The sequence below is a fragment of the Mobula birostris genome, chromosome 25 (genome assembly GCF_030028105.1).
Source record: "Mobula birostris isolate sMobBir1 chromosome 25, sMobBir1.hap1, whole genome shotgun sequence".
NCBI lineage: Eukaryota > Metazoa > Chordata > Chondrichthyes > Myliobatiformes > Myliobatidae > Mobula > Mobula birostris.
Window position 1 is genome coordinate 28,067,067 of NC_092394.1, and position 25,679 is coordinate 28,092,745.

The window sequence follows — 25,679 nt, forward strand, 5'->3', positions numbered from 1 at the left end:
GGAATGGGACCAACACTCACAAAAAGGTTGAATGAAATTTTTTTCAGTCAGTACAAACGTAACAAAAAGCATCATTTTCAATGATGATCTCATAATGATGGTTTCACAGGACAAAATTACAACGAAGAAAACCAGATATTCTTTAAAAAGGGTGTAGGCTGAAGCTGCAGCTTATTACGCCTACCCCTCTTACTTATACAGCAACATATTTGGTGTCAATCATCACATTAAAACAAAAAAAAAGGATGGTAGTAGAGCAAATAAAACAGCTTGTAATGTTGCCAAAAACTCCAGTATGCCTGAGGGATTGACAGCATTTCTGAAGGTGAGAGAATTGATAGGGGCGTGTAGAACATGGAACTAAATTTGTAAGAGAAAAAAATTCAAATCGTAAATGCTCCTTTTTATATCCAAAAAAAGAGAAAAAATATGAACATAGACTCCTGGCAGACTGAGGCAGGAAACATTTACTATGAGAAATTAAATATATATTTGTGTGTGTGTGTGTGTGTGTGTGTGTGTGTGTGTGTGTGTGTGTGTGTGTGTGTGTGTGTGTGTGTGTGTGTGTGTGTGTGTGTGTGTTTTGACAGAGGTGTATGTGTAGAGAGACCACATACTGTTGCAAGAAACATAACATTGTGACAGTCGGTAGATTTCTGTTATTTATTTTTTTCGAGCAGTGGGGGTGCCAGACAGGATAGTGCAACACTCCTCCTGCGGGATCTGGAAAGGCAGGGAGACCTCCTGTGTCCTTGATGACTAAAGCTGCAAGAAGTACATCTAGTTGCAGCTTCTAACAGACCGTGTTAAGGAGCTGGAGCAGGAGATGGTACTCAATAAATGCTAGATCTTTCAGGAGGCTGAGGGGTTGATAGACAGAACACGTTGGGAGGTAACTGGGAAGACATCAGGAGGGGGAAAGGGGATATGCAGCCAGAGGAAAGCCACAGCATCAGGTCTCTGGCTCTGTGGCTCAAAAAGAAGGAAGAAAAGACTAGCTGTAATGATAGGGGATTTGTTGGTTAGGGGAACAGAAAGGAGGTTCTGTGGATGACAGTGCAGTTCCCTGATGGTATGTTGCCTCCTGGGTGCCAGGCTCAGGAACATCTTGGACTGAGCCCACAGTGTTCTTAATGAGAGGGTGAGCAGCCAAAGGTTGTAGCCCATGTCGGTACCAATGACATGGGTAGGAGAAGTAAGTTCAGAGAGTTAGATGCTAAGTTAAAGGGCAGGACTTCCAGGGTTGTAATCTCAAGATTGCTACCCATGCCCCGTGCTAGTGAGGCCAAAAATAAGATCATACAATTTAACACATGGCTTAGGAGATGGTACAGGAGGGAAGGCTTCATATTTTGAATTACTGCTCTCTCTCCCAGGGAAGAAGGGACAGATTGCATCTGAAATGGAGGGGGAACTAACACCCTAGTGGGAAGTTTTGCTAGTGCTGCACTGGGGTGGTTTAAACTAAAGTTACAGGGAGAACCACAGTGCCAGAATCAATAGTGGAACGGTTGTGGACAAAGGTGTTGTTAAACCTACATACAATATCAGGAATCAAAAGGTGGAAGTAATGTTCTGAGCTGTGTCTATTTCAACACAAGGAGCATTGTACGAAATGTGGATGAGCTTAGGGCATGGATTACCATGTCAAATTATGACATTGTAGCCACTTTTGAGACTTGGTTGCAGGAAGGGTAGTATTCCTAGTGCTTTTCGGGTTTTGTTACTTTGGACGTGATAGAGTGGGAGGGATTAAATGCTGCATTTCTAATTCAGGAAAATATCACAGCAGTGCTCAGACAAAACAAACTGGTGAGCTCGTCTAGTGAGGCTTTATCAGTTGAACTGAGGAATAAGAAAGATATGGCCACGCTAATGGGATTATCTTATAGCCCACCCAACAGTCCATGGGACTTAGAGAAGCAAATTTGTAGAGGGACCACATATTGTCACAAGAAACATAACATTGTGATAGTAGGTGATTTTAACTTTCCACATAGCGCCTGGGATACTCATGTTGTAAAAGGGCTGGATGGGAAAAAGTGTCAAATGTGTTCAAGAAAGTTTCCTTGATCAGTACATAGAGGTCCCAACTAGACTACTACTACTACATCGACTCAGGCCTAGGGGGTCGGTGTCAGGCACAATGACGGACTCTCCACCTCTCCCCCTCCCTCATCAGTATGTTCAGTTCATCTACATTAGCCACGCCGCTGTCTTCTAGGAGCGTGTTGACCATAGTCTTGGGAGGGCGCCCAAGGTTCATCCTCCCGTGCTTGGGCTCCCATATGATGACTATCTCACCTTGAATGCCAAGTGACTGGCAAGATCTCATGGGAGGTTGGTCAAGAAGGTTCAAAGGCCTTGCTAAAGCCCGTAGACAATATCCAGTGCCTTGTCTTCATCAACTTTGCTGACAACTTCCTCAAAAAGCTTATAAGATTGGTTAGGCACGAACTACCTCCCTGACACCCCATATACCTCAAGATTGGTCTGTTCAATCATTCTATCAAAAGGCAGCAGTATTTAAAATCTAAGTAGTCGCTTGGTTTACACAGATGTTTAGAAATCTACTTCTCTACATACTTATCTACATAAAATATTTACTTATTTACCTGGCTGACAGTACTTTGCAAAGCAATTCCAAAATCCAGATCTGGATTTCATGGAAGACAGTACTTTGCAAAGCAGTTCTAAACTTTGGAGGTGGATCTCTGAAAAATAGATATGGAAATGTTACATACAAGTAAAAAAAAGATACATTTCTTAAATATTTAGTGGTCTATAACTAATGAATACATTAAAGAATGTACACATAAAAGTTGCTGGTGAACTCAGCAGACCAGGCAGCATTTCTAGGAAGAGGTACAGTCGACATTTCAGGCCGAGACCCTTCGTCAGGACTAATTGAGAAAAGAGCTAGTAAGAGATTTGAAAGTGGGAGGGGAGGGGGAGATCCAAAATGATAGGAGAAGACAGGAGGAGGAGGGATGGAGCCAAGAGCTGGACAGTTGATTGGCAAAAGGGATATGAGAGGATCATGGGACAGGAGGCCCAGGGAGAAAGAAAAGGGGGAGGGGGAAGCCCAGAGGATGGGCAAGGAGTATAGTGAGAGGGACAGAGGGAGAAAAAGGAGAGAGAGAAAAAGAATATGTGTATATAAATAAATAACGGATGGGGTACGAGGGGGAGGTGGGGCATTAATGGAAGTTGGAGAAGTCAATGCACATTCATTTTTATCAATTCATATGCATGTCTTTTCCACAAATACATGAGAAATTAGAAATTCCTCATCTATCTAGTAGTGGTCAGTAAAATCACAAGGAAAAATGCATTCCAAAGCCATGTTTATCTATATTCCTGTCTTGTGGTTCGTTCTCCCTGCACTGACTGAGAATGGACACATGTCTATATGGCGGGGGGTGGGGGGTCCATTAGTAGGGCTAAATATCTAACTGGAATCCCATTTTATCCTAACACAGCCTGGCTGACGCAGCAAGAGACCTTTGATCTGATCAAAGGTATGATCAGGTGCTGTTGGTGGGGTTTTACATCAGCTCATTACGGCTCATTGAGAATGCGGTAAGTAAAAGCACCAAGCCAAGCTGAAGTTTTTTATGCTGCTCAGCCAGTGTACGTTACTTCCGCAATCCAGAAACTTCTAAGGCAGGAGCTCCCAACCCTCTTTATGCCAATGACTGTTACCATTAACTGAGGGGTCTGTAGACCCCAGGTTGGGAATCCCTGCTACAAGGAGATGTTTTCACAATGAAGTATCAGGTCTTCAGCCATGCCAGTTGACACTCTGATATCCTGCCCACTTAATGAATGGGTGAACGGACAACCACACTGGATTCACCAACCTCCGTCCCTATATCATTCCTCACGCTCCAGCCGCTAATTTCTTGAAGCTGTCTCATTTTTGCTTTGGCCCATTCTTGCCACAGGAGAGTCAGGCACCCCCAGGTTTATTCTGAGCAGACTGGAATTCCTCTCAGCTATCACATTTGACATCACATTTGCAGATGGATTGAATTACCATAGCTAATACTAAATAGCAAAGATCTGAATGTCCTTAATTTGAAGGCAAGCCAGCCAGTGCGAGAACAGTACATCAAATCAAGCTACAGTCCAGTGCTATCATATCCGTGCACAATATTTTCCACAGAGCAATTAGTAATTGTTGCCTTTCCACATGAAGCAAAGACATGGAGATAGGATGAAATATCACAAGTCATCCATACAACCTCCTAATGGCTGCTGCTGACATTCCTTGAGAAGCTCAGGGACTCCCACACTGCAGCTGATAATGATCACTACAGATAGATTGCCAGCACCAAGCTGATCAAGAAATTTGCTGCCTGGGTTGGAAGGTGGACCTGAGGCACAAGATCAGCCGCAATGGTGGGAAAGGCCTGCATGACTGCTTGGCCTTCCCCTCCTTATGTAGAGCTAGCATAAGTAGAAGTACGATCCCACCATTTGGTCCCTTGCTTCTACTCACTAACTAAGTAAGATCTTTTAGTTTGGGGCCAGTTGTTTTGCAGTAACTCCATAATCCTTGATGCCCTAATGTATAAAAGTCTATCACACTGCCTTGAGAATATACCAAGTGACTGAGCTACCATGATCCTATCGAGTAAACCTCACCATTGATGTAAAGAGACGTAGCCAACAGACCAGGAGCGCCACGGTACCACCCTAGCTCCTTGTGAACTGCATGGTCATAGTAAATTGTCCTGTGATTCTCCCTTTCTTCAGCTGTCCATTGATTTTCAACGTTGACTGAGGCCTGGGCAAGGTTGTATGGACCACCGATGTTGTCCAAGTGAAGGGCACTAGGACCCATACAGCCGGGCACCGGTGTCGTCGCAGAGCAATGTGTGGTTAAGTGCCTTGCTCAAGGACACAACACGCTGCCTCAGCTGAGGCTCGAACTAGCGACCTTCAGATCACTAGACCGGCTCCTTAACCACTTGGCCACATGCCATACATGTCCTGTGATTAAGCTGGGGTTAAACAGGTGGGTTACTGGGCAGAAAGGGCCTGGTCTGCTCTGTATCTCTAACTAAAATAAATAAGGTGCAGAGAAAGGCAGTGATATGAATGAACTGATAATCCATTTTAATAACGACAGGTGGTTTAATAATTCCCTTTCTTTCCTTCAGATCATGCCACAAAAAGTTCGATATTCACCCAAGATCATTGATGGAACGTGGGTTTAAAGTTTCATCCTCCAAAGGCAGCATGCCCTCAATACTGCTCTGAACCTCACACTCCAGCCTCCGGAGTGGAAGTCCAATGACCTCTAACCTCAGATGAGGTGAAACCATTAGAGAACAGAGGCTGAAATGCCTGTCTGCCCCCTTGTAAAATTGCTCCTGGAAATCCGTCATGCAAATCCATGTCAGTGAGTTTTCACTCAATTATCAAATTAGGAATGTAGTGGAAGAACCTCTTCATACAACCTAAACAAAATGCGGAAAGAAACTCTCCTTACAACCTGACCACAGTATGGTTAGGTATGAGGAGCGATTGATCGTTCTTGGCCTTTACTCACTGCAATTTAGAAGAATGAGGATGTGCAGGGGAAATCTCATTGAAAACTATCAAATATTGAAAGGCCTAGTGTGACGAGAATACACATAAATTAAGATGTTTGCTGGCCTGGGCTAGCACCAGTGGCATCAGCAGTTGGTCTGCCACCTGTCCTCAGGAGAGGGAGAGATAAGGAACACAATGAAGCAGCATTTGGAGATGTTAATGAAGGAGCCATCAGTCTGGGTATTGTCAAGATCGGCTCCAACTTTGAACCCTGAACTGTTTGAAGTGTGATGGACAGGCGATACCCCAGCAGGGGGATAAAAAGGGACAGGTTTGCTAAGGCAGGACACACACAACACCACGAGGTAACGAGACCCTGGAAGCAGTGCCCCCCCCCCCGCAAGTCGGCGGGAGTCGTTTTGGAAGGTTGGTTGCGGAACCAAGCCATAGACGTCCAGGGTGGAAAGGTACGATCAGCGAGAACCCGGTGTGTGTCCACCCTTGCTTGGGTGCCAGGTTCACTGCAGAGGATTGACCTCATCTGGAGGAGCGGTCACAGTCGGTGACCCCAGGTGACATCACAAAGGACTCGCCCGAAAGCTGCTTGTGAGCAATATCGCAGGTCTGTGTGTGGAAGCCGTTTTGAATGATCATTCATTCTTGTTCTCTTTCTCCTTCCCCCCCACGTTGTTCATCGCCATGGCAACGATTACTGCGAACTGAACTAAATTGAACTGGACTTTGTGTCACTTTGAAATTGGTCATTTACCCCGAGACAACGATAGAGCTTGATTGATCCTGTTATCTTAATTCTGTGCACATGTGTTTATCATTGCTGAACTGTTGCATTTATTATCCTTTCGATTACTGTGTTGCTTGTTTCTTTAATAAACCTTTCTTAGATCTAGTAATCCAGACTCCAACTGAGTGATCCATTTCTGCTGGTTTGGCAACCCAGTTACAGGGTACGTAACACTAGATAGAGTAAATGTGGAGAGATGTTTCCTATAGTGGGGTAAATCTAGGATCAGAGAGCACAGCCATAGAATAGAGGGACATCACTTTAGAACAGAGATGAGGAGGAATTTCTTTAGCCAGAGGGTGGTGAATATGCGGAATTTGTTGCCAAGCGGCTGCAGAGGCCAGATCATTGAGTGTAATTAAGGCGGAGGTTGATAGGTTCTTGATTAGTCAGGGTGTGAAAGATTACGGTGGAAGGCAGGAGAGTAGGGTTGAGAAGGAAATGGATCAGTCATGGATGAAATGGCAGAGCAGACTCAATGGGCCGAATAGCCAAATTCTGCTCCTACGTCTTATGGTCTTATAAAATACGAAAGGAAACTCTCCCTACAACCTGACCAGAATACAGAACTTCTGTATACAATCTGACCAAAATTCTTCCCTCAATTAAATCTATATATGTAAATATTTGTTCCATTGAACCTTGTGGAATCCTTACACCAACAGTCATCAATTGCTTCATTGGTGACATACCCTCGATAATAAGGTCAGACGTGGGTTGTTGAAAATGATAGCACAGTTAATTTGTAATCACAGCAGGACAGACAGCATTCAGGCATGAGCAGACAAGTGGCAAGTAACACTTCCATCACAGTAGTGTCAAGCAACAGCCATTTTCAGCAAGGGAGTCTAACCGCGTATCCCTCACACTCAATGGTATCACTGTGTTGGAACATTCCACCAGAACATCTTGGGGAGGTCATAGCTGACCAGTAACTCAACTGGACCAGCCACAGAATTAACTGACTCAAAAGAACAAATCAGATGTGAGTATTTTACAGGGATTGATTCACCACCACCTGACACTCAAGACTTTCTACCATCTGCAAGGTGGATAAGGAGCCTGATAGAAACTACAACACTGATGAAATGCGAGGAGAATGGAATTAATGAGGGAGCTGGGTAGCCTCCAGCTTGATAGTACAAACATTGATTTCTCTCATTTCTCTCCCCCGCTTCCCTCTTTTTCCATTCCTCATTCTGGCTCTCCCTTTACCCTTTCTCTTCTCCCCCCATGCCCATCACCTCCCTCTGGTGCCCCTCCTCTTTCCCTCTCCCCCATGGTCCATTCTCCTCTCCCTTCAGATTCTTTCTTCTTCAGCCCTTTACCTTTTCCACATCACCTCCCAGATTCTCACTTCATTCCCCCCCCCCACCCCTGCTCTTCCACTCACCCACCTTTCCCCCTCACCTGGCTTCACTTATCACACGCCAGCTTGTACTCCTTCCTTTCCCCCCCCTCCCCCAGCCACCTTATTCTGGGTTCTTCCCTAGATGCTGCCTGACCTCCAGCATTTTGTGTTTGTTCCTCCAGATTTCAAGTATTTACAGAATCCCATGTTTCAGGCGCTTGATGTTCAGCATGGACTCAGTGCGTGGAAGGACCTAGTTAACTCATGGTTCAAGTATGAAAACATACTAAGTCGCTGTGGGCCAAATGGCCTCCTTCCAAATTCCAGGTCTCTCTGGACAGACTGTCAATCCCTTCGCCTCCAAAACCGCCTCACACCACAGGGAACTGAAGCAAGCAGATTAAGGTTTCACACCCAGTTCACTGGTCCATCTGAGCCACTGAGTGCAGTCTAATGTTTCAATGTGTACATCTATTACAACTGGACAAATAGTCTCTGGAAACAAAGGTCGCAGGCACTTTTTAAAACATGTTGACATTATTTTTATAGGTTAGTTAAAAACTTGCAATGCCTCCAACTGAGGAAGTTGCCCTCCACACAACAGCATGTGAAACAATCCAAACTGCTGTGCGCTCTACTGTCTGTCCAGCTGGAGAAAAAAAAATCTGGTGTTACCTATGACCTTTCAATAAATAAGTTCAACCCTCACGACCGCATTGGAGCCAAGACTGAACAAAAAAAGCAGCAGAATCGAGGCAGTGAGGCCCGGGCCAGAAAGCAAGAAACAAGCCAATGTTTGACCTTTTTAAGCACCAGGCCACATTGGAAAGGTCAGGTACAGGTCAAATCAAAGCAGCAGGGCCCAGGCCCAAAACCAAGAAACAAGCCGTTGTTTGACCAATTTAAGCACCGAGCCAGATTGGAAAAGTTAAGTATAGGCCAAATCAAGGTGTCAGGGCCTGGGCCTGAGAGCATATCAAAGTGGCAGGGCCCAGGCCTGAGAAATGATCCACTGTTTAAGTGCTGGGCCAGATTGAAAAGGTCAGGGTGTCAAGGCCAGAGGCGAGGAAGGGTCTGAAGTTCAGCTCGCTGCTCACGAGGTTTTCTTGTCTCTGTGCTGAACTGAGGCTGTGGCCTGCAACAAATGGGCTCCCGGGCCTGCTGCAGTGATGACTGGCTTCGTGGCTGTGAACTCACTTTTGCGAACTGCTGTACTGAATGTCATTTGCTTACTATTGTTGGCACAATTTTTTTTCTGCCCACTGGGTATTTGACAGTCTTTTTGTTTTAAATGGGTTTTATTGGGTTTCTTTGTTTCGTGGCTGCCCTTTAAGGAGACAAATCTCGAGGCTGTATATAGTGTACAGACATCCCACCTCTCCCGGAACTTCCGGGAGTCTCCCGTATATTAATAGTAGCTCCCTGATGCCCGCAAATTATATACAATGTCCTGGAAACTGATTTTTTTGAGAGCAAGTCTGAGAGAACGCGCGAGAAAGAGCGAGAGAACGAGCGCAAGAGCAAGAAAGCAAGCACGAGTCAGCGAGCGCGAGTGAGAGAGTGTGACAGCGAGAGTGAGAGCAAGAAAGCAAGTGCAAGTGAGCGACCATGAGAGAGAGCGCGAGAGCGAGAGCAAGAAAGCAAGTGCAAGTGAGCGACCATGAGAGAGAGCGCGAGAGCGAGAGCAAGAAAGCAAGTGCAAGTAAGCGACCATGAGAGAGAGCGCGAGAGCGAGAGCAAGAAAGCAAGTGCAAGTGAGAGCGACCAGGAGAGAGAGCGCGAGAGCAAGAGCGAGAAAGCAAGTGCGTGCATGAGAGAGAGCGCGAGAGCGACCACCAGCGAGAGAGAGAGTGAGAGCAACAGCAAGAGCGAGAGAGTTCCAAAAAAAGAAAATATCAAACGTACGTCACCCCAGACTACACTAAAGTGTACCCCTGCCTAATAGGGGTCAAAAATAATGACAGTGTTGCTCGCTGCACTGTTTGCAACAGTGACTTTTCTATTGCCCATGGTGGGTTAAGACTGTAAAAGACATGTTGAGATGAGTTTAACAGGTGTCATTCGTTCATTAGCATAGCTAATGTTATTTAAACTAGCTGGCTAGCTGCTAAGGAGCTACTCTATTGCAGACATCCCACTTCTCCCGGAAGTCTCCCGCAAATTGATGGTGCTACCTCCCTGAAATGAGTTTTTGCAGGGTGGGATGTCTGAGTGTACATTGATAATAAATGTACTTTGAACTTTGAAGAAAGGTTAACTTGGACCTCAGCTCTCTTTAAACACTTCTACTAGTTAAATTAAACCTATGCCCCTTCACTTCCTTTCACAGTGATACGCTAGTGGGTTAAGTGACTGATGTAAACTTAGTAAATGCCAATAGCATTCATACAGAGGGTTTGAATCCAATCTTCCGTCCTTGGACTCACTTTACACTGCACGCTGTCGGAGCAGTGCTGCCAGGGTAATCAAGGACACGACCCAACCAGCCAACACACTTTTCGTCCCTCTTCCCTCCGGGAGAAGGCTCAGGAGCTTGAAGACTCATATGGCCAGATTTGGGAACAGCTTCTTTCCAACTGTGATAAGACTGCTGAACGGATCCTGACCCGATCTGGGCCGTACCCTCCAAATATCCGGACCTGCCTCTCGGTTTTCTTGCACTACCTTACTTTCCCTTTTCTATTTTCTATTTATGATAAATAATTTAAATGTTTAATATTTACTATCGATTTGTATTCCAGGGAGCGCGAAGCGCAGAATCAAGTATCGCTGTGATGACTGTACGCTCTAGTATCAATTGTTTGGCGACAATAAAGTAAAGTAATGGGAACATGGGGGAGAACAAGTTGAAGAGCTCCAAGGAAACGAGCAGAGGAAGTGTGGGACTGTTGGACCTGATCTGTGGAAGCCAGCATGGATCCAGTAGTAAACAGAATGGCCTCCTTAAATGACCCAAAGTTCCATGAACTTGATCCAGTGTCACCTGTATAGAGTGTATGTATTCCATCCTTGATGATGATGTTCATCATGATGTTCCAGTTTCTTTGCTTATCACAATAACAGACGGAATCAAAGGGGAGTTGGTGAGAAATTATGGGAGAGAACAAACTTCCGAACCACAGGGAAATAAGGAGAAGGGAAAAATGGGACTGAAGGGATGGCATGACCCGATGGACTGAATAGCCTCATTCTATCTTCTTACAAGTATAGACAATTCAGCGGAAGGGCAGGTAATGCTGAGGAAGCAGACAGTCTGCAGAAGGAATTGCACAGATAAGGAGAGTGGGCAAAGATGTGGCAGATAGAATATACTGTTGGAATGTATATGGTCACACACTTGGTTGAAGGAATAAAGATATAGACTATTTGCTAAATGAGAAGAAAATTCAGAAATTAGAGGTGCAAAGGGACAAAAGTGCAATGTTAGTATTCATTTCGAGAGGACTAGAATAAAAGATCAAGGACGTAATGCTGAGGAATTGGTCAGACTGCACTTGGAGCATTGTGAGCAGTTTTATCTACAAAATGATGTACCGGCATGGGAGAAGCTCCAGAGAAGGTTCATGAGAATGAAAGGGTTAACGTAAGAGGAATATTTGATGGTTCTGGGTCTGTACTGGTTAGAGTTTAGAAGAATAAGAGGCCATCTCATTGAAACCGATTGAATATTAAAGGCCTAGACAGAGTTGATGAGGAGAGGATGTTTCCTGTAGTGGGTGAGTCTAGGACGAGGGGGGACAGCCTCAGAACAGAGGGACATCCAAGATGATGAGGAAATTCTTTATCCAGAAATCACTGGCATGGATGGCTGTGGAGGCCAAGTCATTGAGTACATTTAAAGCGGAGGTTGACAGGTTCTTGTCAGGGCATCAAAGGCTACAGGGAGACAGCAAGAGAATGGGGTTGAGAGGGATAATAAAGTAGCCATGATGGAATAGCAGAGCAGACTTGATGGACCAAATGGCTTAATTCTGCTCCTATGTCTTATGATCTTAGGTTCAAGGAATACACGTGTAAGTTGGATAATTGGATATGCTTACAAGCATCCAATCTTAAATGCAAATGTAACCTCCAGACCATAACACCCAGTAACATTACATATAAAATGCAGCACAGAATCTGGCCAAGCACTCTACTGTGCTGTTTATACCCACAAGAGCAGAAATCCCAGTCTCATGTGCCTGCACCATTCATTGTTTTCCCTTCTTTCAACCGTCTAGCCGATCTGGTGTTGCACACCAGAGAACACAATGTACTATTTTGAAAATCTTCGATCATTTATCTAATATCTGTCTCACTTTGTTCCACATTCTTTGAATCAAGTGCTGGACCAGTGGTCATATTTCTGACCCACAGATCCAGAGGTGTGGGCTTGAATCTCACCAGACCAAATGGGAAACCTAAACACACGGAACTAAGTAAACCTGCATTTAAGGAAAAATAGCCACGCACATCAGTACCAACTACAAAACTGCAATATTATTATAAAGCCATCAGGAAGAAGATATATAGAGCATCAGGATTCACACCTGCAGGTTTAGAAATGCTGTCGGAGCAGTTCTGCCAGGATAATCAGGGACATGACCCACCCAGCCAACACACTTTTCATCCCTCTTCCCTCCGGGAGAAGGCTCAGGAGCTTGAAGACTCATACAGCCAGATTTGGGAACAGCTTCTTTCCAACTGTGATAAGACTGCTGAACGGTTCCTGACCCGGATCTGGGCCGTACCCTCCGAATATCCGGACCTGCCTCTCGGTTTTTTTGCACTACCTTACTTTCCCTTTTCTATTTTCTACTTATGGTTTATAATTTAAATTTTTAATATCTACTATCGATGTGTACTCCAGGGAGCGCGAAGCACAGAATCAAATATCACCATGATGATTGTACATTCTAGTATCAATTGTTTGGTGACAATAAAGTTAAGTAAAGTTATTACCCCTCAACCATCAGGCTCTTGAACCAAACTTCACTCAACTTCACTTGCCCCATCATCGAAATGTTCCCACAACCTATGGACTCACTTTCAAGGATTCGTCACCTCACATTCGCGATACTCATTGCTTATTTATTTATTATTATCCCTTTTGTTTGTATTTGCACAGTTTGTCATCTTTTGCACACTGGCTAAACACCCAAGTTAGAGTGGTCACCATCGACTCTAATATGGGTTTAATGAGTATGCCCACAAGAAAATGTGTGCTTTCATAATATTTTTACTTGTAACTTTGAAAACCACAGCTGGTTCGTTAATTCTATTTGGGATAAGATTTTGAAAAGCTATCCACTTTGGTCTATATGCAACTCTAGATGTAAAAAAAACTATTTATTCTTAACTGTAATTAGGAATAAACAATAAATGTTGCCATTCCAGTGATAATCACATCCAGGGAATATATTGGAATAAATAGAATGACTTTGCGTTTGCCAGAATGCACCAGGGTAGTGTATGTGGTCATATTCAGTCTGAATAATAAACTAAAGTCACAAAGAAAAAGGCTTCTCACTGTTTCTGGCCCCCATCTATTCTAATGATTACAGTCAGCCAATGAACAAACCCAGAATAATAAAAACAATAAGGAATTCACACAAGCTGGTTTAAAACTCACAAAGATTTGATTCTCGACTCGGGTGGCTTGGCATCTATTTCGTCTTGTGGGAAGCTGGGAAGGGGAAGGGCGTCTTTAGTTTCTTCATCGCTGCTTGGAAACAAAGATTTTGTTTTTAGAAAAATAATACAAACTGTTATCAGTAAAGTGGCCTTTGCACCCCTGCCCCACTCAACAAATGGCTCTCACAATGTTCTCTGAAATAAAAAATATAGATGCATTCCAGAAATCTTGACTTTCATGGCCAGCAATAGTATCGTTAACACTCAAAAATAAATAACTGGAATTTCACCCTACTGTCTATTGAGCCAGTACCCATTTGTGCAATTGATAAGTGTCTGGAGTTTCTACAGATCACAGAAGTTATATTTAGCTGTCCTTGTCAATTAAATGAAGATTGAAAATGATTAAGTGTGAATATTTTGAAAATAATTGAGTATCCATGGTCTTCTAATCAAAGAAATCTGTGCCTAATCTGGGCCTACTCCCAAAGCTGTTGATAGTAGAGCATGGGTTTTATTTAATAATCAAGATGGAGAGCAGATTAGGCCCTTCCAGCTCTCCCAGCCACGTGCTGGTCAGCAATCTCCGATTTAACCCTCGCCTCATCACGGGACAATTTGCAACGACCAATTAACCTACTAACCAATAGGTCTTTGGATTGTGGGAGGAAACCGGAGCACCCAGAGGAAACCCACGTGTTCACGGGGAGAATGTACTTGTTGACAGTGGCAGGAATGGAACCCGGGTCGCCTGTAAACACTACACTATCGTGCCGCCCATCTCTCACTGGCGGATTTTTCATTTGCTGTATGTAACTCCTCATCCTCCCAGCACAGGGGCAGTGTTACTGGATTCACTTCTCAATGCATTACAAATCACTTGTATGTGTGTAAAAGTAAAATATCCCATAGCACTTTTAAAACAAAAGGAAACTCGGCAGAGATTCTACATTTCATAGCAAAGATTGAAAAGAGCCAAGAATTATTCTTTTAAACAACAAAACCATCATTATTTAGCCTATTAGAAATAGATGATTTTAAAGCAATTTTGCTTTTGCATTACAAACTGCAAATGACAAGTAGCTTGGTAAACTGAAGAAGCAAAAAGTGTGAGCTTGGTCAGCTCTGCAGTTCTCAGCAAAGCCACTAGGTGGGGCAGTGACTCAGTTCATTAAACAAGGTACACACATAAAAGTGCACCTCTAGGAAGAGGTGCAGTCGACGTTTCAGGCCGAGACCCTTCGTCAGGACTAGAAGGGTCCTGACGAAGGGTCTCGGCCTGAAACGTCGACTGCATCTCTTCCTAGAGATGCTGCCTGGTCTGCTGCGTTCACCAGCAACTTTTATGTGTGTTGCTTGAATTTCCAGCACCTGCAGAATTCCTGTTGTTTGCGTCATTAAACAAGGTGCTCAGTTCTGTTCTCAATGCAATGCTGGATACAAATCGCAACTTTGTGCCAAATCTAAGAAAATACCTGCAGAACACTGCACAGAAACAATTCAAAATTTAGTGCCTTTGCTGAAGAGGTACTTTGGAAACCTCTTAGAGTAGCACTAGATAAGAGTGAAAGAAATGGATGGATATATTAATTGGAGTTTCATGTGCAGCAACAATTACTGCTATGAGGTCTCCAACTTCCAATGCATACAATGTTTGGAATTAATAGGTTGGCCACCCAACAAAGATAGACAGCTTCCAGTCAAGGACACTGCCACTATGTTCAGGAGGGTAAGGGGTTACAGATGGGAAGAGGTACATTCATCAGTAAGGGTAGCAAAGGAAGATCTGTCAGGGAAATTGAAAACAGAAACAGATCTAATAGTAAGAGACTATCAGCATGACAAGAGAAAAATACCAAATACAGCACTTCTTGGTGGACACAACAAGGGTTGAAATGGTGAAATTGGAGGAAAGGTGGGGTAGGTGCAGATTCTAAGTGCTGCTTTCCTCACATTAAGTTACTTACCTGCTACACATGCTCTCTGGAATTCCCAACATCTTTGCCTTCACCTTTTTCCTTTGCTTGTTAATTGCCGTCTTGATTGCTTCCATGAAAATTGTCGGGCATTTTCCATCGTTGAAAATCTCTCTGCAAACATCAAAGCACATCGTTCAAGCCTCTATTGCCCAACACCCAAGACAGTGTCCATGTTTCAATTGTTCAGCAAAGATGGTATCTAGAACTCCAAACCACATACACAATAACCCTTCCAAGCTAAACCTGATAGCAATCTCAAAGTGCAGTTTAGATTATAAACTCACCTGACCACAGTGGACTGATTCCGCAATCCATCTTCAGGGCAGGAAATGGAAGGAGGGAGGTGCAGAAATTGAGGCATTCCCCCATCAGTGAATCATAACTAAATATTTCTTGGCTACACCATACAGAAAAGGCTCACCTCTGGTAGTATGCCAGCTCCTCCTGGACCAGAAACAGGTTTGTTTTCAACTCGTTGCGCTCATGCAAAATCTGCCGCATTTCTTGTTTCGTGAAGCAGGGCCGGTTCGGGTCTGTTACATCAATGATGATTTTGTCAGCCATGTTGATATTTGGTGCACTTGTAGCTTTGCTCACCTGAGAAAAAGAACAGATAAAGGAGCCCTGTAAACATCATGTCAATTTTGATTAGCAGAGTCAGTGATGGAATCTCTTAATGAGTTTTAAGGTGGATAAGTCCCCAGGGTCTGTCAGCATATACTAGAGGTTATTGGGAGAGGCAAGAGATGAGATTGCTGGGGCTTTGGCCAATACCTTCATGCCCCCTTTAGTTACAGATGAGGTCCTGGAGAACTGGAAAAAGCTACTGTTGCATTATTCAATGGATAATCCTGGAAATTATAGCGAGACACACATCAGTAGTAGGGAAGTTAATGGAGAGGATTCCTTGGGATAGGATTTAGGAGCATTTGGAAAACCATGGCTTAATTAGGGACAACCAGCATAGCTTTGTGCTGGGTGAGCTGTGTCTTACTGACTTCACTGTGATTTTCAAGGCAGTGACAAGGGTAATTGATGAGGGCAGAGCTGTGGATATTATCCACATGGATTTTAGTAAGGCGTTCAACAGGACCCTTATGGGATGCTCATCCAGAAGATTAATATGCACAAGTTCAGTTCCACGGTGAAATGTTCGTTTGGATTCAGAACTTGCTTGCCCATAGGAGGGCAGTGGTTGCTGGAACTTATTTTGGCAGGTCTGTGACTAGCGATGTTCTACAGGGATATATACCGGATCTCTGATGTCTGTAATGAAAACGGATGAACGGGTTAGTAAGCTTGCATTTGATACAATGACTGCCACTGTTGTGAATAGTGTGGAAGACTGGCAAAGGATATAGCAGGATATAGATTAATTACAGATATGGGCAGAAAAATGGCAGATGCAGCTTAACCTGGCCAAATGTGAACTGCTGCACTTTGAGAGGTCAAATGAAAAGGGACAGTACATTGTTAATGGAAAGACCCTTTAACAGTGTTGATGTGCAGAGGGGTCTTGGAGTCTAAGTCTATGGCTTCCTGAAAGTAGCCACACGGGTTGATAGGACGGTAAAGATGGCATATGGCATTCCTGTCTTGATTAGTCGAGGCACTGAGTGCAAAAATCAGGACATTATGTTGCAGTTTCATAAAACTCTAGTTAGGCCACATCTGGAGTCTCACATACAGATCTAGTCACCCCATCATAGGAAGAATGTTGAGACTTTGGAGAGGGTGCAGAAGAGGTTTACCGGGATGCTGCCTGGATTAGAGGGCATGTGCCATAATGAGAGGCTGAACAAATGTGGGCTGTTTTCTCTGGAGTGCTGGAGGCCAAGGGGAGATCTGATAAAGACTTAAGATGACGAGAGCATTAGATGGACATCCAGTAACTTTTCCCCAAGGTTCCTCCACACAAAGTCCTTTAAATGAGTTGTGTTTGCTTCAGAATGGTTGACAGCAGGCCAGTCTGGTCATTTGGAGATGCTTCCTTTGCCCTCTCTGCTAATCATTCCATTTCCTTCAGATTTTCAAAACTTAGTCTCTAATGGAATGTGAATATGAATAGCCAAGTCAGCATTTAATGCGCATCTCAAAACACACTTGACTAGAGGACCACAACCTTGTCATTGGGTTTGGAGGCTTTTGTGTCTCAATGACCCGGACAGCTATGTTGGCTGGAATCAGGACTTTACGCTTTGCTCTTGGTAGGGTCACCCACACTAAACAGGTCAAAGTGTAGTGGTCAGACTAAGAGTGGTCTACAGGTCCTCCAGTTTGGGGGTTCAGCTCAGGGCTAACAACCCTGACTGCAAAACAAATTTATTATGGAAGCAGCAACGAAGATTCCTTTTACATACCAGTGTGATGGTATTCCTGAGCCCTCACCAGGGACTTGCCTGACTGACAGTACTGAAAACAGACTGAAGCTACTGACATGATGAAGGAAGCTCTGAACACCAGAGATGGAGCACCTCCATTGCTGCCCTAAATACCAGCAGCGTACAGACAGTAAGAATATCAATCACATTTGACAAGAAGGTGTCACGTTACCTCGATGAAAAATTGCAGAATGTGTGGCGAGCAATGTGTTTAGTTGGCTGTTCCATGGCTTTAATACATAAAGTCAGGAAGGTGTATGATGCGAAGGGTGTTTTTGGCTAACGGTGTTCCCACAGATCTCATGCTTTTAGGTGAGAGGGATTACAGATTTCAGGCATATTGTTTGAGTAGCATTGGCGAGATGCTCTAGTGCATGTTATGGATGGTGCATAGCATAACCATTGTTTACTGGTGGGGGGAGGGAGTTAATGTTTAGGAAGACTGACATGGTTCCAATGAGATCTGGATGCTTTGGTTCCAATGTTTTGGTCTGGATGTTGGTGATATTTTAAGTGTCGATGCTGCACTCATCCAGAGAAGCCTTGTAGATGGTGGATAGGCTTTGTGGGATTGAGAGGAACAAGGTACTTGCCAAGGGATATCCAGTTTCATCTGGCTGGTCCAGTTAAATTTCTCATTCAATAATGACCCCTGGAATGTGTTTCTCAAACATCCTTGATTCTTCTTCCCACAACAAATTAGATTAAATCAACTTCCCCCTCCCAAGGTCCCAACTGTGAGCTTGCTTTGTTGTTATCAGTTATGTTAAGTCAATGAGCTCCTCCAGCTCTTACAGTGATCCCACATCGCAAACACTTCCAAATTGATTGAGTCATCGTAGCACATAGCTACAGGTCTGGGACTTGCTCAAATCTCAGGAATAGGGCATCGATCCATGTCCGTCCAACTTTGAGGTTTGTAAAATGCAGTAAAATGAAAATAAATACCTTCTGGTCCTTGTCATTTTCTTTCTTAACCTCGGACAGGTGGGATTGCAGTCTGTCTATTTCTTTGTTCTTTGCCTGCACCATGACTTCCAGTTCAGCCTTCTTCTCCAGCACCGACTTCAGCTGTGTTTGGACTATGTTCGTTTTATGCCGCAAATCGTTGTTGACCTTCAGAACTCGATCCAGCTGCTCCTGCAGCTGAAACAAGACAGCACGTACTCAATCAACAGGTTGCAACTTGCTGTTCCAGTATCAAGTCTTTTTACAGCTTTGATGGGTTTTTTAAAAAAGCCTTTGCAGGCAGTGTTTGCTAATGCTCTGATCTCCCCGCCCCACCCCACCCCACCCTTCTTTCAGCCTCTCCCTGTCATCGCACCCTTCTCTCAGCTTTGTTTTAAAACGGTATCAGCTGTCAACAGGTTCCCAACTCTGGAAGGATTGCTGACCTAAGTTTTTTCTGCCTCCAAAGTGCTCATTTACCCCCATGCTAAGAACTAAAAGGCTCAGAGAAAGTAAATGTACGGCTATTCAGTGGCCCATTCCTTATTCCAAGGCCATTTGCAACACTCGTTCAGAAGTTTAAGATTTAATTCCCAGAGCCTGAAGTGCTCTGAACGCAGATATCCTCCTGATTCCTCCCTCATTCCCAAAAGATGTATGGGTTAGTAAATTGTGCATGTCATGTTGTCAACAGAGGCGTGGTGACACTTACGAACTGACCCAAGAACATCACAAACATAACACAAAACAACACATTTCACATAAAAGTTGCTGGTGAACGCAGCAGGCCAGACAACATCCCTAGGAAGAGGTACAGTCGACGTTTAGGGCCGAGACCCTTCGTCAGGACTAACTGAAGAAAGAGCTAGTAAGAGATTTCGAAGTGGGAGGGGGAGGGGGAGATACAAAATGATAGGTGAAGACAGGAGGGGGAGGGATGGAGCCAAGAGCTGGACAGGTGATTGGCAAAAGGGATATGAAAGGATCATGGGACAGATGGGAGGCCTATATGTTTTGCTGTACATGTGACAAAAAAAGTAATCTTCTAAGACACTTTTTAAACCAGTGCTGCCTTCTGCCTCAGCCACAGATAATCCAGCGTCCAAGATTGCGGTCATCCCTGACTCACAGATCTTAGAAGCAACTGGATATCGTTCTAATTAATATGTCAACACACTTTCACTCACTTTTTTTTAAAATGTTCTGCTGTGGTAACAAATTTTCCAGTGAACCAGGTCAGTTTAAAGGAAGTGCAGAATCAAGAACCGCTAATTGTGGAAGGAACGTTGAAACTGGGCTCTGGTGAAATCGAACAGAGCAGGGGAACGGGGCTGCAGTGTTTCAGTGGAATGGACTGTAGAAGCAATGTCCTGCTGAGTTTAATGGAAGGAAAGAGCAGAGTACAGTGTGGCTAAGAGGCTAGAAGATACATGGCTCTTGTCAGTTTACAATATGTGTGGAAAACCAAGTTAAGTGAGATAGATGCTGAACCACCAGAATTTCCAAACAAATGTGTGGGTAGATTATCAGAGTTTTACAGTATTGCTTTGTCCTTTTCCTGCACAAAAGCATTTCAGGGCATTCCTCGGTAGGTGTCTGAGGAATCTGTTACCCATTCTCTCCAGTAATTTTTTTTTTAATGAAGTACATTGGATGGAAAGATGTACAATACACAGTTGCTCCTTGGATCAAATCACCCGCTCTGAACTTAAACAAGTGAACCAGACTTATGCCACTACACAAGGTATGCACACTTTCCATCATCTTTTACAGCACAGTCCAAAGGACAACTGCAGCATTCCAAATATTCCTTCCCCAAGTAAAGGTGGTTTGAGAATTAAACTGGATCTTCTCTTAGCTGAGCTTCAGAGACCACAGCTGAATACTCACTCACCCTCCATCAGGAAGGACAATATTCCATGTTAATAATTGCACGTCAAACATTCCAAACCTACGCCTGCAGAATTGGAACTTGCGAAGTTACAACACATTTACAATCAGGTAATCATTAATTCACACGCATTTACAGCACCTGACAGTTTAAACCAACAATCCTCAATAACTCTTGGACTTTTCGTTAGGTGAAGCATCCAGTTGGATGAAAGCTCAAACAGTTTCTCCTGACCAGAGTCAAACAGGCACATTTGTCTCCCAAAGGCAGATTACACTCTGAGGACCAGATCAACGTGGCACAGAAAAGGCCTCAGCAATTTCCAGCTTCAGAACACAGGGAAAGGTGATCTTGGTCCACCTGGTCACACTAGATTAGAAGTTATACAACAAAATTCTTTCCAGAGCCAGCTTTATAATGTGTGAATCATTGTTAGCTGTCCAGAAATTCATCACAGTCTGGTGATACTAAATGTTGGCTTCTGAACTTTGGGGACAGAGTACAATGTGCTGATGCAATTCTGTTGAATGCTTGGTGCCAACAGCTGCAGATGGATCTCGAGGCAACAGTTCAGGTGAACTGAAGCTCTACCCATCCTCTCCAATAAGTTTAAACTAATCGCAGGTCACACTTGGTGAACGTTAAGGAGTTCTCCCCAGCACCATGACCTATAATGTGTGGAGGAATTGTGGATTACTTGACATTCTCTGGGCAGTGGAAGGGCAGCTAATGTATTGGACCAGATTTTAGACACAGCTCTTTCCAGAGATTTATGTGTAACATAGTCTACCCCTCTCAGTACTAAACTAATGGCAGTGTACCAGAAACAGGCCACATCACAGGATCTCCTAATTTATTTGCATTCTCAGTTTTATGGTCACTTTTTTTTAAACTATTATTCAATCTGCACTTTAACACAGCTGACAAGTTCATCCTTGAACAAGAGGACATAACTATAGAAGTGCTTATTGGTATTTGCCTTGTTTGGCACAAGTGTCAAGATGCAGTGAAAAGCTCGCTTTGCATACTGTTTATGCAGATCAAATCATTACACAGTGCATTGAGCATAAGGTGAAACAACAGCAGTGCCGAGAAAAGTGTAAACACAATCAAAAAAGTGCAGTGCAGGTAAACAAAAAAGTGTAAGATCATAATGAGTTAGATTGTGAGGGTGAGAGTCCATCATGTCATACAAGAGGGTGTGATAACAGAGGGGCTGTCCGTGAGCCTAGTGGTACAGCTTTGAAGCTTTTGTATCTTCTGACCAATGGGCGAGGGTGGGTGGGGTCTTCGATTATGCTAACTGCTTTAACCTATTAAGTTGTTCAAAGACCAATTGACCTACTAACCTGTACTCTTTGGAATGTGGGAGGAAATCAGAGGAAACCCACGTGGTCATAGTGTGAACATAAACTCCTTACTAACAGCAACGGAACTGAACCTGGATTGTAGGTGCTGAAATGGCATTACACTAACCGCTGCACTACCTGAAACACTCTGCACTTTCTTTGCAGTCACATGCAGTGCAGTTGCCATACCAAGCCGTTATCATCCACACTGAATGGTTCTATAGTGCATCAAATGCCTCCAACCCTCATTCCAACTGAAACCAACAGGAATCAATTTCTTTACAACGTGCTGACACACGTCACTACTTAATTATTGACAAGGGTTTTGTTTTAGTCACCAACAACTCACGTGAGAAAGTCAAGCTGAATTTGACTGCATGAACTAATAAAAATAACTTAAGGACAAATCACTGTGCACCGAAGGCAAACTCCAGACATGCCACGGCAAAGGGAGGCTGCAGGTGCTGGAAATCTGGAGAAACAAAGTGCTGGATTTGAGAGAACTGCAAACTGTGGAATAAAGGGAAGGAGATGGGGACCAGAGGGAGGAAGGTGAAGATTGACAGGTCGGAAAAGCAGGGAGAGCAAAGAGAGAGGGAATAGACCCCCTTTACCCTTTATCTAGTTAACAAATTTCACAACATATGCCAGTGATATTAACTCTGATTCGAATTCTTCCCTTGCCCACTCTCACAACCCGCTCTTCACCTTCACTTTCCCCTCTGGTTCCTCATCTCGTTCCCTTTATTCTTTGGTCCCCTGTCCTTCTCAGCCCTTTACCTCTCACAGCTAGCCCCTCCCAGCTTCACATCTTCTGCTTATCCCCACCACACCAATCCCCCTCCTCCCCACCCCCCCCAAATGGATTCACCAATGACCTGCCAAGTCCTGCTGCTCCCCTTTCCCCTACATACTTTTATGCTGGTTTCTGCCCTACTCCTATCCAGTCCTGGTGAAAGACCTCAGCCTGAAACATTGACTGTTCATTTCCCTTCACGGATGCTGCCCGACCTCAATTCCTCCAGCATTTTGTGGGTTGATATAAATGTGCTTCACAGGTTGGGAAATTTGAACAATGTTCAATATTTGATCAGCAAAATCACATTATACACAAGAGCAAAGTGGGACATGGAGTAATTTTAATTTGTCTTTAATACATTTTGTTTTATTAAAAGAAACATTCAATGTTAATCACTACATACAATAAAGTATATAAATATACTAGTATATTTATATATTAGTATAAATAATATATATACTAGTATATTAGGGTAACTGCTTAATTGGGCCTAGTATTACATTGTGGATTTGTGGTCTTTGGGATGTTTACACTTTCGAGCCACTGGGCAACTCAAAATTAAAGCATGCTCACTGCCTGGAGAAACAATGTCCCCACAAGCTCACTTACTTTGTGCAAATCAACAACTTTTCATCAGTGTACTTTTGCTGAGCTAAGGGGTGGGGGGAGGCCAACATTAATGTCCATTTGCTGGTCAAATAAAAGGTAAAGAGAAGTCTTTAAAATAAATGAGCACTAAAAGGAGGGAGGATGAAAAGTTTGAAGGAACATGCAACAAAATGTCTGGGAACACACTGTAAGAAAATGGATTTAAACAGTGCCAGCTGCAGGTGTTTGTGTTCAAAAAGCAGTGATTTTTGTCACTGATAATTGATGAGAAATAAGCAGCAAGACAATTCAGAACTGTTTTGCTTACTGCAGTTTCAAGCATTCAGGCCAGGAGATGTCAGAAACAGCCATGACTGAAAATTAAACAATTTTGCTACTTCAACAACTTAAGAACTACGAAGAATTAGAAGGTATCAATCACCTTGAATGTTACAATGAAAATGAAGAATTGGACAATGTAATCATCAAAAGTATTGTAGGAAGGCAGTCCATTATCTGCACTAGATGTCTGAACTGATTTTGTTTATTTACAGTCAATCAAAAGAACACAGGGTATACTGGATGAATTACTCTGGTTATAACTGTTAGAAACTAATACAGTTTTATGGTACTGTAGTAGTATTGGTAACATTCTAAGTTGTTCTTTGTTTCATTTAAATACATAATATGTTACTCAGTTACACTTTAGTTTGTCTTCTGTATACCTTTTTAACTATTTCCATGAAACTGTGGCTAATTGGGGCAACTGCTTAATTGGGCCAAAATGTACTGGTCCAGAATCTACTGCATTTCCAACATTTTCTGTTTTCAGATTACCCACATGTGTGTATGTTGTTGTTTTCTGCATTACTGCGAGTCCTAACCACAACCTGCACGCTGCACCTCTTAATACTAAAATACTTGAACCAAATAAAATCTACCACTTTTTTCCAGCACTGTTACTACAGTTATTTTTAAAATAGATCTGGTTCATTGTTCAGTTATGTTAAATACAAATTCTAGGTTGTGCAGTACTGATTCTGGAATAGAATCAGAATCAGATCTAAAATCACTGGCACATGTTTTGAAATTTGTTGTCTTTGTGGCGGCAGTTCGATGCAATAAATAATAGAGAAAAAATGCAAATTACAATATTGAGTACACACACACATAAACACAAACATACACACACACACACATATAAAATAGTTAAATTAAATAAGTAGAGCAAAAATAAAAAAAGTAGTGAGGTAGCGTTCATAGGTTCAATGTCCATTCAGAAATCAGATGTCAGAGGGGAAGAAGCTGTTCCTGGATCATTGAGTGTCTCTCTTTGGGCTCCTGTACCTATTTCCTGATGATAACAGTGAGAAAAGGGCATGCATGCCCTGGGTGATGGGGTCCTTAATGACGGATGCCACCTTTTTGAGGCATCAATCCTTCAAGATATCCTGGATACTTTAGAGGCTAGTACCATGAAGGAACTGACTTAAGTTTACAAGGCTGTGCAACTTATTTTATCCTGTGCAGGTAACTCACCCACCCGTATACCAGATGATAATGCAGCCAGTTAAATGCTTTCTACAGTACATCTGTAGTTGGAGTGTGTTCATGGTCGGTAGGAGGGGAGAGGGGGGGAGCTGAGCATTATGTTGTTTACACAAGTACAATTAAGTTCATCATATTATATTCATCTATTCACATCAACACAAGTTGATCCAATTCAAGTTAAATTAACTGCAAAATATAATTCAGTAGAATTTAACAAAGTATTCTATGGAATAACAGATTAAAGGTGATTGATAAAAGGAATAATGTTAAGGATTTTTTAACTATTGAGTGAATAAAATTCAGAAATCCTTGCTTGAAAGCATGGCAGGAAATGCACAGCATAGTATAAATAAATCTTAAAGGAGCACGTGATAGTGTTGCAGCCTCTACAGTTGCAGAGCAAAAACAAAAAACAAAATTGTTGAAAAGTCTCAGCAAGTCAGGCGTGTCTGTGGAAAGAGAAACAGTCAGTCTTTTGGGCCTGTGACTCCTCGTCAGAACTCTAGCATTTTTGGTTTTTGTTTCAGATTTCAAGTACCTGCAAACTTTTTGACTTTCATCTTTGGTTGTAGACTGGAGTTGGGAATTGGGAATAGCTTAAAAAAAACATAACGAGCTGAATGCCCTCTTTCTACATCACCTATGTTTATTAATACAAGTAAAGACTATAAGACAAAGGAGCAGAAGTCGGCCATTCGGCCCATGGAGTCTGCTCCGCCATTTTATCATGAGCTGATCCATTCTCCCATTTAGTCCCACTCCCCCGCCTTCTCACCATAACCTTTGATGCCCTGGCTACTCAGATACCTATCAATCTCTGTCTTAAATACACCCAATGACTGGCCTCCACTGCCGCCCGTGGCAACAAATTCCATAGATCCAC

At 43.2% G+C, this 25,679-nt stretch overlaps 1 protein-coding gene across 5 annotated transcripts in view; it reads right to left on the reverse strand.

Moving 5' to 3' along the window:
* The window catches only part of rilp (Rab interacting lysosomal protein), a 63,656-nt gene that overhangs the window by 10,252 nt on the left and 27,725 nt on the right, over positions 1-25,679 (reverse strand). For 2 of the 5 annotated variants that reach the window (XM_072243684.1, XM_072243681.1), the window contains exons 4-8: positions 18,619-18,816; positions 15,711-15,886; positions 15,278-15,400; positions 13,309-13,401; positions 2,616-2,714 (exon numbers count right to left, since the gene is read on the reverse strand). In XM_072243684.1, the coding sequence (XP_072099785.1) occupies positions 2,616-2,714; positions 13,309-13,401; positions 15,278-15,400; positions 15,711-15,886; positions 18,619-18,816 (689 nt within the window). The remainder of the gene's footprint in view (positions 1-2,615; positions 2,715-13,308; positions 13,402-15,277; positions 15,401-15,710; positions 15,887-18,618; positions 18,817-25,679) is intronic. The other 3 variants (XM_072243686.1, XM_072243685.1, XM_072243682.1) reach the window with 2 other exon arrangements.